The sequence below is a fragment of the Pan troglodytes genome, chromosome 21 (assembly GCF_028858775.2).
Source record: "Pan troglodytes isolate AG18354 chromosome 21, NHGRI_mPanTro3-v2.0_pri, whole genome shotgun sequence".
Taxonomy (NCBI): Eukaryota; Metazoa; Chordata; class Mammalia; order Primates; family Hominidae; genus Pan; species Pan troglodytes.
The window spans coordinates 53347732-53364042 of record NC_072419.2 but is presented as its reverse complement, the minus strand read 5'-3'; the positions used below and the strand labels follow the sequence as shown (position 1 = coordinate 53364042).

At 44.7% G+C, this 16311-nt stretch overlaps 1 protein-coding gene across 2 annotated transcripts in view; it reads right to left on the bottom strand.

Moving 5' to 3' along the window:
* The window catches only part of EYA2 (EYA transcriptional coactivator and phosphatase 2), a 294449-nt gene that overhangs the window by 86426 nt on the left and 191712 nt on the right, over positions 1-16311 (bottom strand). For both annotated transcript variants that reach the window (XM_003316981.5, XM_063802586.1), the window contains 2 exons: positions 12302-12444; positions 4508-4591 (listed from right to left, as the gene is read on the bottom strand). In XM_003316981.5, the coding sequence (XP_003317029.2) occupies positions 4508-4591; positions 12302-12444 (227 nt within the window). The remainder of the gene's footprint in view (positions 1-4507; positions 4592-12301; positions 12445-16311) is intronic.

The following is a 16311-nucleotide window of genomic DNA, read 5'->3' as shown; positions in this document are numbered from 1 at the left end:
TCCCTTAGGCCTCTCAAACATAACTAATTTTATTTTTCCTCATCAGTTTTCTATTTAATTGTTTTTCCTTTTACTATACAGTACTTTGGGCTAGAAATTGCTAGTTGTCATCTAATACCCATTCTTCTTTTCTCCCTCTCAGAGTAATAGAATCTCTAAATTTTAACTGGCCATGACAGCCTCAAATAAAGAGTACATTTCACAGACTCCCTTGCAGCTAGATGAGGCCATCTGACCAAGTTCTGCCCAATAGGATAAGAGCAGAAGTGATGCCTGCAACTTCTGAGTCTGGCCTTTAAAAAAGTGGGGCTTGCTGGGTGTGGTGGCTCAGGCCTGTAATCCCAGAACTTTGGGAGGCCGAGGTGGGAGAATCACTTGAGCCCAAGAGTTCGAGACCAGCCTGGGCAACACAGTGAGATCCCATCTCTACAAAAAATTTTTAAAAATTAGCTGGGCATGGTGGCACTTGCCTGTTGTCCCAGCTACTCAGGAAGCTCAGGTGGGAGGCTTGCTTGAGTGAGGAGTTTGAGGTTACAGTGAGCTATGATTGTGCTACTGCACTCCAGCCTGGGCAGCAGAGCAAGACCCTGTCTCTAAAAAAATTAATAAAAATAATAAAAAAAGAGGGACAAGAAAATAAAAATATCAAAAGAGAGGGGCAAGTCCCCCTTTTCCTATTCTTGCTTACTGGCTGGAATGCAGACATGGGGGTAAGCTATGATTTATCTTGCCAATGCTGGTGACACCCCAAAAAATGGCAGGGAATAAGACTGTAGAGGCCGTGGTCTCTGGTGCTGCACAGCAGTTTCCCCAGCTTGAACTGCTTCCATCTGGACTGCTGGGGAGTGAAATAAATTTGCATCTTGTTTAAGTCACAATTATTTTGGGTCTCTCTGAAGGTTGCTAGATTTAGCAAATGATAATACTCATTCATTCCTCACCTTAGCGAGAGCTGGAGGAGGGAATGGAAAATTCTAGGAGAGTCATGAAGATGGCACAGGTGATCTGGGTGCTCTAAGAGCTTTTCACCTCAGTTTTCCCTGGACATCCAGAGATCACACAAGAAGGCAAGTGAGCTTGAGTCTGATTCTCATGCTTTCTTGGATGATCTTACTTCCTCTGAGCCTCAGTTTCTCCTTATGGACGATGGAGACTAACTGGACATGATGATCTCTCAAGTCCTTCCAGCTCTAATCTTCTATGATTCTGTAATTCTAGGATGGATGTTGAAACTCAGATACCAATGGGGCCAGAGAGTCCCAAGAATGGGTTAACCAGGCCAGGTGGGGGCTGCGATGGGCTGGAGAATGTCCACCCCCACTAAGAGGGCAGTCCTCCTCTGCTCCTGTTGATTGCGGCCCCAGGGGAATGCAGGATTGCCAGATTTCTAATTTTTCAAGAAGAGCTGGAAATCTAGATTGTTTTGGTCTGTGCAATCTCCTGATTTTTAAATGTTGGCGACACATTCACATTTTTTCAAACACTCTGGGGGCCAAAGAGAAATATCTGCAGTATGAATTTGGCCAGCGGCCACCAGTTAAAAATTTCTGTTTTGATACTATTTTCCTTCCTTCCTTCCTTCATTTAACAAATATTTACTTGACACCTACTAAGTGGGAGACACTGTTCCATGCACTGGTGATAAAGCTATGAACAAAACCAAACCAAACCAAACCAAAGGTCCCTGTCCTCGTGCAGCTTAACATTCTAGGGGATCACCCTGATTCATTCATTCAACAAATATTTATTGAGCAATTCTGCCCTGTGTACTGCGCGTGGTTGGGGAAATAAAAAAAAAATGTTCATGGTCTCTGCCCTTATGGTGCTTATAGCCTAGAAGGAAGACATACAATAAACATAATTATGACATGAATGGAAAACACAGTTATGAGGACAGACGCAATTTAGATGGAGAGGAGTACTGAGGAAAGTCCTTTTGGAGGAAGCTACGTTTTAAATGAGAACTGAAAGATAAGTAGGATTTAACTTAATAAAAGAACATTCTAGAACATCTTAGATTATAGCAGAGGCTTCCAGTGTGCCCCAGCTCCACGTCCCCTCAACTGTCACCATTCCTGTACATATACGAAGAAACCTTCCACAGTTAGCATTTGTGATGCTCTACCCTGGGGCTCTCTTTTTATTGATTGATTGATTGATTGAGACAGGGTCTTGCTCTGTTGCCCAGGCTAGAGTGCAGTGGTGCGATCATAGCTCACCACAGGCTCAAGCGATCCTCCCTTCTCAGCCTCCTGAGTAGCTGGGAACAAAGGTACACACTATCACACCAGGCTAATTTTTAAGTTTTTTAAAGAGATGGGGTCTCACTATGTTGCCAGGCTGGCCTCAAGCAATCCTCTCACTTTGGCCTCCCGAAGTGCTAGGATTATAGGTGTCAGCCACCAAGGCTGCCCTCCGCAGCTTCTTGGGGACAGGCCAGAAGTGCAAGGAGACAATTTCCAGGAAAAGCCTTCAACCCTTAATGGAAGGGAATTTGCAGGTAAATATCCCAGCTCCCTCACTCCTTGGGTGGGTTAACACTGTCCCTGGTGGGACTGAGCCCCAACTGCCCACGGCAGTAACTATTATATTTGTGTAATTTGTATTGGCTTCCTTTCCCTCCTTGCCTGAATTCCCCACTACTTCCTGGGATTACCTCCCAGATAGATTACTCGCACTCACTCTTTATCTCAGGATCTTCTGGGAGAAACCCAGCAGCGATGGGAGAGAATGTGGCAGGTTCAAGGACCAAAAACAACTCAGGGTAAGAGCAGGAAAGGAGGCTGGAGAATGGGGCAGGAGGCCACTCATGAAGAGCCTTGGAGGCTGGGGGTAGGCTTGTCAATGGGGAAGCCACTGAAGATTTTTCGGCTGGAGAGTGATATGGCCAAGCTTGCATTTCAGGATGACTCCAATGTAGGGGGCTGCAGTGGGCAAGAGTAGAAGCTGGGAGACCAGATAGGAAGCCGAGTTGGAGGTGAAGGTGGCTGGAATTGGGTGGTGAGGTGGGAGAGAGGTGGCTCGCAGTGAGGAATGGCATGGGCCAGGGGACATGGGGCCCAGAAAGGAACTCGGGGCTTTGTCTCTGACTTGAAGGAGCCCACAGTTTGGTTTGAGGAATGTTGGTGAGACACAGATACAAAAATCATACCCAAGATCACACATCCCTACACAATCCATACTAAGTGAGTTGTTGCATGGAGCTATGGAACTTCACAGCAGGCTGCCTCTAAGGGCAAGATGAGTGAGTGCCTGTGTCTCAGGGGAGGTGACTTTACAGGATTGGTTAGGAAAACCATAAAACACCACGACTTAGCAGGCAACTTACTACTGTGGCCCCTTTGGGATAGCCCAAATTTTTGCAATGGCTGTGGAGCCCATTCTTCAGTGTTTTCAGCAGCTCTTGACTCTGCCGTCTTTTACCTAAGCTGTGCACAGTCCAAAAATGCATGCCGGATTTCCCACAGGCACTGCTAGACATATTAACGGCATTCCTACACGGCAAGAGATTTCTGCACCACCAACACCATTTTTATATTCTTTACAACATAATGGCAGACGATAAATCTATCTTGCTAATTACACATCCAGCTTGTTATAACCCCCATAAAAAACATGAGCAGCTGGAAAAGCCATGAAGTGATGTCAAATCATATTCCTGGTCTCTAAACAGAAACAGAAATATTTTCCAGGCGCTGGCAAGTCTCAAGGTTCCTACCCATGCGTGGAAGCAGCTGCCAGTGGGTCATTCACCTCTGAGGAGATGAAAACTAGGCTGTCGTCTTAAGTACTGCCCTTCCACCCCATGCGTGCCCCTGAAGAGATGACAGATGTCTAGGGCATCCACTCGTCGTCTGTTCAGTAGCCCATGGGATGAACCCAAATAATTGGCAAGGTTTGAGTTTTAGCAGTTGAGTTCATTTTTGCATTATTAAAGTGGTTTCAAGGTCTCTTCCATCCACCACGATTCAGCCAATAGCATTTGCCTAGAATTCTAACTAGATGGTTCCCCGACATAATTTGTTGATGATACATTTGCAAAACGATTGCTAAGATCCACACTGGAGCTGACAATGCCTCCCCCTTGTCTCAAAAAAACAGAAGGAAAATTAAATTCATCTGCCGGAGACACTAGGCTAAACAACAGGGAAGAAGAAAAGTACTTTACCTCGTTTTCTAGCTAGAATTACTGGCTTTGGCTGCAGCATAGCCCACTGTCTTAGGAAGGGAGACAGCTGAAGACAACAAGTGTATTTCCTATCAAGTAAATGTTGATTGCTTCAAACGTTGGAAGAAAAGGCATGGGAGACAATAGAAGGGGAAGCTAATTAAATTTTCACATGGGAAAGGAAAATGCCATAGGAATTTTTAAACCTGGGCTGACCCCCAAAGGGCAGCTTTTGTTGGAGAAGCTGCCTCATAAACTGTCCGCACAATTCCCAGGACAAACTGGCTGGACAGTAATGTTGAAAACAAAAAAAGAGAGAGAGACAAAATGGATTCTTACCTTCCCGTATCTGGATGCAAAAGTCCCCGTGAGTAAGGAGTGAAAAATAATTATTGTCTCATCCAAGTCCCACACGAACACACGCTGTGATGAAAGAGAGGAAGAGAATGGAGACAAATGGACTCACGTGCATCTGACTTAATGTCTGCAGAAATTCATTCCCTTGGAGGAAAAGAAGTCTCGAAAAACATTATCTTTAGTTACAAAACATGTAACTCACTGATGTGTCATGAATCCCCATCCAACCTTATCTGTGTCATGTGTATTTGGATGCCCAGTTTTTGGGCTCTTATCAACTCAAAAGATGTCAGAATCAAGAAGTCTGTCCTTGCCTTCCATATAAAAGCTCAAAAAGGAGGATTCAGGCCAAAATCAACAACGAAAATCATATAACTCGTTTTACAAAATGAAATACTACCATTTTAAATTCACTGTTCACCATACGCTCAACTATTTCTGTTTTTAGAAAGTCTGGTGATCACCTCTATAATTCTAAGTAACATATTTATACCCTGACTTACTGATTTTTCAACTTGAGACAATATCTTTTGACTGGGCAGTCTTAAAAGATGAGGATTTAACTCATGGAAATCTCTGTTGTTTCTCTGGAAACTTATGTGAGTTTCCTTTCTCATATGTGAGTCCCTTTATTCCAATTCTCCTTGGACATTCTCCCTTGGCTAAAAAGGTAAACAAATATGGAGCTATAGATGTGGGAGTCCCTACCTTTTCCCATACATCCTCCCCGCTCTAATGTCTATCAGCTGTAGCTTTACTTTCGTATTGTCAATGAGGATAAACTTGTTTGTACATTGGTTTTATAACTAAGGTTAAATTTTCTGCACTCTGCCTACGTCAATTTTAAAAGTTCGTAACTAGTAATACACATTTACATTTTGTGATTATTGTTCACTACAGAGCCAAGTAATATGCTAAGATTGCATTGTCTTCTCTATGTGTCCAATGTCATATCCCCAGATTGATTTTAAGGAGAATGCCCCTACCATTGCATGTATTCTCTTTACTTGTACTCCATCATAATTAAAATCATGTCATATCTCAGTTTGTTCATATATGTATCATACCTGTCTGATGTAACTTTTTTGGTTTTGTCAGAATTTATTAATTTTTTCTTGTTTGCAACAATGTACCTTCATTAAAATGTCAAATTCAGCCACACACTCTATATTGGAGATATCTATCCTCAGTGATAGAAACCTCCAATGTGGACTGGATCATTTTTAGGCTTGCTGCAGACTTCCCTTCACTGTATTTCTGGGTTGGATCCACTGTTTTCTGGATCCCAAGTCTCTCTTCCTTGGTTTTCTTCCTTGTTTTGCTTGAATACATCCTTAAGTTGCTTTTCCTGAAATGGTACATGGAAAGTAATCTTCCTGAATTCTCGAATATCTGAAGTTATCTTTATTTTTCTCTATAGTTTCTCTGGGTACAGAATTCCAAGTTGAAAACAATATCCTCTAGATCTTTGAAAGAATTCTTTCATCATTTTTTTTTAAGTGTCCAGGGCCACTGATGAGAAATCTGATATTTCACTGTTCCTCAGTCCTTGTAGGTTTTACCTTTTTTTTCTTTCTAGAATTTTAAAGGATCTTTTCTTTACACTTGGTATCCTCAAATTCCATGAAGATATATCTGAGTATGGTCTTCTTTTTAACGAATTCTGTTTGGCACTTCAGCATTTTCAACCCAATGACTTGCATCTTTCTACAGATCTGAAAATTTTTATTTTCTTATTTCTTTTAATAATTTTCTCCCATCTTTTCTACTGTTTTCTTTTTGTGAAATTCCCAATAGTCAAATCAAACCTTTTGGGTTGATACTGCCTTTCCTTGTAAACAATATTTTTTAATAAATCTGTCTTTTTGATCTGTGTTCTGGGAGATTTCTTAAACTTTCTCTTACAACCCTTATTAAATTTTTGATTTTTGCAGTAATTAAAAAATTTCCAATAACTTTTTTTCCCTCTGAGTGTTCCTTTCCCAGTAGCCTCCACTTCTTATTTTATGGATGCAAGATCTTGAGTTTTTATATGAAAACCAATTAGAATTTCCCTAAGTTATTTTATGTTTCTTAAATTACTTCACTTCTAACTTATCCCATTTATTTACCTTGGCCTTTATTGTTTTTAATTAAAAAAAATTTTTTTTGAGACAGGGCCTGTGTGCAGTGGTGTAATCATCACTCACTGTAGCCTAGACCTCTCCAGGCTCAAGCGATCCTCCCACCTCGCCTCCTGAGTAGTGGGACTACAGGCATGTGGCACCATGCCTGGCTAATTTTTGATCTTTCTTTTTGTAGAGACAGGGTCTTGCTATGTTGCCCAGGCTGTTCTTGAACTCCTGAATGCAAGCAATCCTCCCCACTTGGCCTCCCACAGTGCTGGCATGGTGAGCCACTACGCCCGGCTATTCTTGTTCTTTATTTTTCATACTGTTGATTTTCTTTATTTTTCTGGTGATCATTATTTTCAAGGACAAAGGACCTGACTAACTCTGTAGCTAGTGTTGAGAAGGGGAGGCAAATGTCCCTCCCCAGTATGCAATCTTGAATGGGCCACCTTTTAAAACTCTCTGGAGGTCAATGGCTGTATTAACACAATGGCATTTGCCATGCCTTTGAAAGTTAAGAGAAATATCTAGAATGAAAAAGGTATTAGCATCCCAGATTCTCTAGTACAGGGATTTCTGAAGCAATTAGTAAGGCTAAGTATTATTTCATAAATCTTTTGGACCAGTTATATTTATGTGCATATATATGCTGGGCCATCATAGTAAGTATATTTCTTATTACGGGTCATGGTAAAAATGTTTGAAAATCAGTGTTTGAGAAGGACCTTCTGCGATTCAAACATGCCAAGTCCTAACTTATCTGAATTCACTGGGGTTGAACTTAGGAAATTAAATTTAGAAATTTCAGTAACAGAATGTTTAAAAATCAGCAAATATTTTCAAATTTAGTGCAGGCTCCCTTACTTTATCCATTAAATCCCCTCTGGAAAAAATCCATCCCTTTCTCCTACTACCTTACCATCCTCGATTCTTAGTGGGTAAGTTCCTGGTGGCCATTCTGCAGGTGACCCTATTCCCTAGGCCATCATGGTGCAGACCAGGGTGCGTCCTTAACCATGGGTGGGTCAGAGACCTTTTTTTTTTGCAATTTAAAATTGGGGCTAGGAAGAAAGTAATTGTCTTTTGGGGAGGGCTGTTGGTGGCCAAGTTTAGCCATGTGATCTGAAGGGGAGACAAGGGCAGCGTAAGGCACATGGATGTGCTTTGGTCAAGGATGGACATCCAGGCCTGCGTGACTCAGCAAGTTTGGCGTGCAGGTGCATACCTCCACTTGTTATATAACCTGTTTGTGTAGTTCATACTTGGCTTGCAGTCACTACTGTCTTTAGAAGATATAATTGCCCTGCTGACGCTGTGCACAGGGCACGGCTCTTGGCTCAGTTTGGCTCAATGTGGCTCTTGTGCAGGCGCTGGTGCCCAGAGAGGGAATGAAGCTACAGGCCCCTGTAAGGGAGAATGACTGTTTTGCAGATAGACAGAGGGGAGCCACAGCACAGCTTGCGCTGGTGCCCAGAGAGGGGAAGAGTTAAGCTGCTGACCCTGAAGGCAAGGGAGAGCCGGCTGCGCGGCTGCAGCTGTCAGGGCAGCAGGAGCCACAGAGCCGAAGCAGACAGCCGAGATAAAGGTGGACAATGTGAGACAGCTAATGTGAGAAAGCTGCTGATGAGAAAGCTGCTAAATAAAACTACATTTCACCTCCTATGGCCCCCTGAGTGTTCTTTCTGCCCATCCACCCACTCCCCTCGGACTTCAGCATGGGCTGGACCCAGACCCCGGGATCTGACAGGTAGTCTCCAGAGACAAGAACAGAAGGTGAAAGATACAAACAAACTAACACTTTACCAGGACCTGGTTTCATTGGGAGTAGAGGCAAAGGAGGAGTGAGGAGGCCCAGAGGAGAGCTGTGCCCAGTAACTAGCACATGAAGGCACTGCCAGGACACTATAGTTTGGGAGTTCTGTCATCTTCACTGTGGCAAATGGGAAGAGAAGGCATACATGCAGTTTCTTGTCCCTGTCTCCCTTGCTGGTTCCAGTGCCTCGCTGATACTCTACTCTACTTCTGTCCTTAAGTTCTAAGAGAGGCCCTGTATCCTTAAAATAAATTCTGCTTTTTCACCTAAGTAGCTCAGATTGGTCCCTGGCACGTGCAGCTGAAGGATTTTAACTAATACATGCTCAGAATTTTCCTCCTTTCCACTTCCACATAATTTCTCTCCCGTGGGCTTCAGTCATTAGCAAAACAGCCAAAGACTTAAGAGGTGTGACCCAAGCAAACCTTCTATGATGACATTAAGCACAGAAGTGAAACACAGCTCACACCTTTTCAATGGTTCTTGCCAGTGGTACTTATGCTGAAATCAAGAAGCAGATGTTTCCAGAATAATATCACCCTATAATCCCTGACTTCTATGCCATAACCCTCCCCACCTCTTTCTCAGTTTAATGGAAAAATCTCTCTCTACCCCCGCCGTTCCCCTATGGAGAGCAGAAAACATGTTCGGTGACTGAATGATTTTCTTGTGGGGAGGGAATATTATGTATGTGTGGCTCTCTGTGTTTTCGAAGCTCTGCAACTTCAAGCTGGTAGGAGAGTCTAGGAATATGGGAAGGCAGACAGCAAGTACAACCTGACGCCAATATGTTTTCTTTCAGTCTTTTGCAAAGGCCTAAACCCACTGAAGGGATTGTGCAAAATCTCCTCTATTTGGGGAAAGGATGGAGCTTTAAAAATAAGGCAAAAAGCAAGAACAGAATTCCCTGGACTGAGAATGGCCCCAGGAACAGTGGGAACACTTGCTCTGCACCAGGTCTCTAGCATGGATCAAGGCTACTGGTAGACCTCGCGAGGCTGACCAAGTGTAGGGCACCAAGCATGATGTTCAGGATATTTAATATCTTCCAGGGTGATCAGAACTGACCCCAGCTATAAACAACTGCTACAGGTGAACTAGGGACCACTGGCTAAATATCAAATGCCCTGAACATGCTGAAGTCAGCATGTGTTGCTTGGAGGTCCCGGTCCCCACCCCTAGCTTCCAACCTCAGGGCTTCTGAAAAGAGCATCCTAGTTTTCCTTCCCCATTGTGTGCTATTTTGGTGGTGCTGTCAATTAAGGGGTAAGACCCAAGCTAGGCCACTGGGATACTGTCTTCTTGGAATCGGACACCAAAGGACAGGACACTGCACTCTAAAATGTTTGCTTTCTGGCATTCCTAGATTTCTCAACAGTGTCTTCGTTACTTTCTTTCTAAACTTGGTTTTACGGCCTCCTCTCATTGTCCTTTCCTAGTAAATTCATTTTTGCTTAAGTAACCAAAACTGGTTTCTTTTTTTTGAGATAGGTTCTCAATTTGTCGCCCAGGCTGGAGTGCAGTGGTGTGGTCATGGCTCAATGCAGCCTCTACCTCCTGGGCTCAGTTGATCCTTCCACTTCAGCCTCCTGAGTAGCTGGGACTACAGGTGTGTGCCACCATGGCTGGCTTTTTTTTTGGTAGAGATGGTGTTTTGCCATGTTGCCCAGGCTGGTTTCAAATTACTGGACTCAAGCAATCTGCCCACCTCGGCCTCTGAAAGTGGTAAGGTTATAGGCGTGAGCCACTGTGCTGGGCCCGGAACTGGTTTCTGTTGCTTGCAACCAAGGAATTGTAGCGAATATTTCAAGGTTCTCAGGCTCAACAAAGATTTCCATACCCATTGTATAGCATGGAAACACCAGAGAGTGGCTGGACTTTTAGTGACGACTGCAGGCTTTGACAATGAAGGTGGCAGGGGCCACCCAGCCACACTGGACGTCAGAGGCTGGTCTGGTTTCTGAGACCACTTGACCCCCTGGATTCTCATTTAATCCTGGGAGTGGAGCGTCCCTAATAATGAAATGAAATTTCCTACCATCTGGTGGCGTGGGGACTCAGGGTTAAAATTACATTGCTTTTTAAGGAAATGACAAAGGTGATCTTTCTCAGTGTGTCTGAGTTTGTGGCTGAGCATTGCAGCTGCCGCATAAAGTATACAGATTATAAATAGGGATGTGACACTGGTGTACTTGAACTGCCTGGCACTGACAATCCTACCGAGACACCCAGCACACTCAGGCCAGCAACTGACTGCCTTTTTCAAAGAAGTATAAACCGGTGAGTTTGCTCATTTTCCTCCCTTGATAGGACAACAGTAGCTTACTTCCGGTTTTGGGGCATCCATTTTGCCTATTTCTACTGGTACCCTCCCCTAGGCATAATGTTTTGTTTTTGGGAAAATGTCAGTACCTGGCCAATAATACTACACTTGCATAACAAATGACAAGTATAAAGATCTAATGTGCAACACAAGAATTAGAGTTAATAAAGTTATATTGTATTAGGGATTTTTGTTAAATAAGTAGATTTTAGCTGCTTTTCTCAGACAGAAAAAGTAACTTTGTGAGTTACTTGGTAGACTTGGTAATCTGTTTCATGATGATTACCATCTTACTATCTATCTGTATGTATCCCATAGCATCCTGTTGAAAACCTCATGTATACCTGATTAAAAAAAAAAAAAGTCCGGGTATGGCGGCTCACGCCTGTAATCTCAGCACTTTGGGAGGCCAAGGCGGGTAGGTCAGTTGAGGGCAGGAGTTCAAGACCAGCCTGGCCAACATGGTAAAACCTCGTCTCTACTAAAAATACAAAAATTAGCTGAGCATGGTGGCGTGCACCTGTCATCTCAGCTATTCAGGAGGCCGAGGCAAGAGAATCGCTTGAACCTGGGAGGTAGAGGTTGCAGTGAGCCGAGATTGTGCCACTGCACTCCAGCCTGGGTGATGGGGGAGCCAGAGAGAGACTCCACTTAAAAAAAAAAAAAAAAAAAAAAAAAAAAAGATTGGAGCATCCCTGACCACTAGTTCTCAGCCTGAGCTGCACACAGGAATCACCCACGGAGCTTTAAAAACACTGATGCCTAGCTTCTACCCTCAGGGAATAGGATTTAATTGGTCTGAGGTGCAACTTGATAATGAAGGTTTCTCAAAGTCCTCATGTGATTGTCGTGTGCAGTCCAGGTTGAGAGCCCCTTTCTGAGAAGTGAGAATCCCAGAATCCCAGAAATAGAGGCACACTCATTACAGCCAGCCTCCACACAGATCAATATCTAAGCCTTATTAGAGTCCCCACCGAGAATGTTTAAAACTCCCCTCCTCCCCCCTAGTTCCTCCAGTGAGTCTTTTCAATTGGTCTGGGATGGGGCCAGGGTATCTGTTTTTTAAAGAGCATCCCAGATGATTCTGCTGGGTAACCAGGGTAGAGAACCACTTTAACCCAGCTGGAAGGTCGGAGGCCCATTCTTTTCTTTATCAGGGACTCTCAGAGTGTGGTCCTCAACCCAGAGCATCATTATCACCTGGGGGCTTGTCAGAAACACAAATTCTCATGCCCTGCCCCAGATCTACTGAATTGGAAACTCTTGGGCAGAGGCCCAGCAATCCCTGATTTCAAAAGCACCATCCCCCACCCCCCAGGTGATTCTGATGCTGCTTCAGTTTGAGAACCTCTCTTCTGTCCTGGCCCCAGGGCTACCTGCTTGGACAACCTCATGCTTCCCTGCTCATGCTTTGTAAACACGAAGGGCGATTCTCCGCCTCGTACTTGGAGAAAACTCTGTCCCCACTCTTGTTTGGGCCTCAGATGGAGATTACGTTCACCAGGTCACACAGAGCCCCTTTGGATTACCTCAATCTCATTGTCCCCTGCCGGGGACGGGTCACTGCTCCTCTTAGACCGGCCTCGGAGCTTCCCGTCGGAGGCCCGGTGCGGCCTATCTGTGTCTCCCTCTTTCGCTGGCGTGGAAGGTCCATTGTGTGCGTTGTATTCACCTGGCGTAAGAAAGGGAATGGTGGACAAATCAGAAGCTTTGCTGGGTGTCTCCTCCTGGGAAATATCCCAACAGCACCGTCTAGCTCCAAAGCAGTGGGTTCCAAGGCAGCACCAGAGGCAAAGATCTCGCAGGATGAAAACTGCCCTTGGAAGTCCCTTAAATTGCCCATTGGTGACCTTCATTATCTTTCATCCATCCAGCAGACACTTGGTCAGCGGGCACTGCTCCAGGCAGTGGGATTATGTCCTGGTTCTCACAGCACTTCAACGCTAGTGAGAGGAGACAGCCATCAGACACATCGACAAGTAAGCATACACCAAGCCCGGGAGGGAAATGGGCCACAGAGAATTAACAAGTCAGGGGGCCTGGCGTGGGGGCTTACGCCTGTAATCCCAGCACCTCCAAGGTGAGAGGATCGCTTGATTGCTTTGAGACCAGCCTAGGCAACATAGCAAGACCCTGTCTCTATGAAGTATAGAAAAGTTGACCTCGTGTGGTGGTGCATGCCTATAGTCCCAGCTACTTGGGAGGCAGAGTAGGAGGGTCGCTTGAGCCCAGGAGTTAGAGGTTGCAGTGAGCTATGATAGCGCCACTGCACTCCAGCCTGGATAACAGAGCGAGGCCTCTTCTCTAAAATCAACCAATCGAGTATTCAATCAATCAGGGTGTGGCAGCGGGGAGGGCTGAGAAGTGACTCATTTATATGGGGCTAGTCAGGGAAGGCCTTGTGCAGGGAGTGAGGGAGGGGCCACTGGGTGCTGTAATGATGGAGGAGTTATGCATTTACAACTCTCTCAATCTGAAATCCTGAGAATGCCTAGACGAACAGAAGGAGGGCAACTCGTATTTATCTGTAGCTGAGCATTACACTCTTCCACCTTTAGAAGATTCCCCTCTCTCTGCCCCAGAGGTAAATGGGGGCTGCATGGGAAGGATTCTCTACTTTCCTCTCCCTACTGGGCTCCCTCCATTCTCTATTTTTTTATTTTTATTTTTATTTTTTGAGACGGAGTCTCGCTCTGTTGCTCAGGCTGGAGTGCAATGGCGTGATCCCGGCTCACTGCAAACTCTGCCTCCTGGATTCAGCAATTCTCCTGCCTCGGCCTCCCAAGTAGCTGGGATTATAGGCACCCACCACCATGCCCAGCTAATTTTTGTATTTTTAGTAGAGACAGGGAGACGAGGTTTCACCCTGTTGGTCAGGCTGGTCTCGAACTCCTGACCTCAGGTGATCTACCTGCCTCGGCCTCCCAAAGTGCTGGGATTACAGGCGTGAGCCACCGTGCCCCGCCACTTCTCTATTAAATGCAAGCCTTTTAAGCTTTACCTGCTGAGAGCTGTCAATCTGAGAAGTAAATGAGATTATATAGGCGAGAGCATCTAGCATAGGCCTGGCAGTTAGGAGGTGACTTGAATGGAGTTCTGGCTGGAGTCAACCCACGGATATGTGTGGATTAGTGAGAGACGCAGCACAGAATGTGGGTCCTTGCTGCTTCTCACTTCGGGGTGCTCCTGGGTGTGGCCCCACTGAGAGGCTGTCACACTTGTGCCCACCGGCGATTGTCTAGTGGTCCCCAACAAGTGAAGCAGCACTGTCCCCGACCCAGGTCCCAAAGCCAGCATCAGAGCTGTGTTGCTGCTTAAGCACAGATGTTTTAAATGCATGGCTTTTGATTGTACTTTACTACCCTTATTTAGCTAATGAGGTAACTCAGGTTTAGTGAGGTGACTTACTGGACCATGTGTCTGCAAATGAGTGGCAGAGCCAGAACTAAAATTTGGGCCTGTCCTTGTCACTAGAGAGTGACAGAACTGTAAAACAGCATGAACCTTCGAGGACATCCCATCCCATTTTCTCACTTTACAGTTGCTTGGTTTAGCTCCCAAATGTGTCACACAGACCCCATCCTTCCTGTCCTAATTGCCAGTTCTTGGATCATCAGGGGAAACTGCCTTTGTCTAAAAAGACGTGGCTAGGGGGAGTTTTTTTCTACACTGAAAGAACTATTTCCCTTTAAGACCCAAGGGACTGAACTTTGTTTATTTAATACTTATAAAAGCTTCTTAACAGACTAAGGACATAATAAGACAAGACATGATTTTGCGCTGTCAGGATGGCTGGGTGTTTTCCACCTCCCCAGAGTCTTCAGGATGCAGCATGAGAGATTCCCAAACATTGAGTGAGCAAAGACTTTCCTCTGGAAAAAGAATTTCTTCTCAATTCACAGATGCTGGAGAGCAATGTAAATAAGGTCTTTCCTGGTTCACTTGGTAGTTTAAGGCTACTGGGCTTAGAAAACATTTGTTTGCCCCCCATTAAAACAGGCAAATATTAAAAAGAGGGGTAAATGCTAGTTATCTAAGAAATGTCTAAAATAAGGTCTGTGTGAAACCAATTTCGCAGGGGTACCAAAAAAAAAAAAACAAAAAAACAAACAAAAAAACCCAGGCCTTTACCCAAACGTACACATTCTTGAGAATGAGGAGTGATATGGTTTGGATCTGTGTCCCCGCCCAAATCTCCTGTCAAATTGTAATCCTTAGTGTTAGAGGCGGGGCCTGGTAGGAGGTGACTGGATCATGGGCATGGAGTTCTCATGAATGGTTTAGCACCATCTCCCCCTCCCCGGGTACCGCACAGTGAGTGAGTTCTCATGAGATCTGGTTGTTTAAAAATGTGTGGCACCTCCCCTGACCCCCTCCTTCTGCTCTGGCTATGTAAGACGTGCCTGCTTCCCTTTTACCTTCCGCCATGATTGCAAATTTCCTGAGGCCTTCCCAGAAGCTGAGCAGATGCCAGCACCATACTTCCTGTACAGCCTGAGGAATGATGAGACAATTAAACCTCTTTTCTTTAGCTGGGATTACAGGCACACGCCACCATACCTGGCTAATTTTTATATTTTTAGTAGAGATGGGGTTTCACCATGTTGGCCAGGCTGGTCTCGAACTCCTGACCTTGAGTGGTCTGCCTGCCTTGGCCTCCCAAAGTGCTGGGATTACAGGAATGAGCCACTGTGCCCAGCCATTAAACCTCTTTTCTTTATAAATTACCCAGTCTCAGGTATTTCTTTATAGCAATGAGAGAACAGACTAATACAGAGTAAAAGTTCAAGGTCACAGTCAGAGATCCACAGGATAGCACAATTTATGTAAACCTTTGTTGGAGTAATTTCATTCTTTTTCTTTCTCTCTTTTAATGTGTTTACTTATTTAACGCATTACTGAGGCGCAATTGCCGTACAATAAACTAGACATATTTAGAGTACACAATTTCTTAAGTTTTGACGTATGTACACATCTGTGAAGCCATTGCCACAATCAACACAATAAACAAATCCAGCACCCCAAGAATTCCCTTGTTATCCATTTGGATAAGCTCTTCCTCCAGTTACCCTCCCCAGAAAACCACTAATCTGCTCTCTTTCACTATAGACTTTGGTTTGAATTTTCTAGAGGTTTAAACAATTGGAATCATATAGTATGTATTCTTTTTTCTGGCTTGTTTTGGTCAGCATAATTGCTTTGAGATTCAGTACATGCGGTGTTTATCGATACTTCATTTCTTTTTTTTTTTTTTTTTTTGAGACAGAGTCTCCCTCTGTTGCCAGCCTGGAGTGCAGTGGTGAGATCTTGACTCACTGCAACCTCCGCCTCCCCGGTTCAAGCGATTCTCCTGCCTCAGCCTCCTGAGTAGCTGGGATTACAGGCATGCACCACCATGCCCAGCTAATTTTTGTATTTTTAGTAGAGACAGGATTTTACCATGTTGGCCAGGGTGGTCTCGATCTCTTGACCTCATGATCCGCCCACCTCGGCCTCCCAAAGTGCTGGGATTACAGGCATGAGCCACCATGCCCAGCCT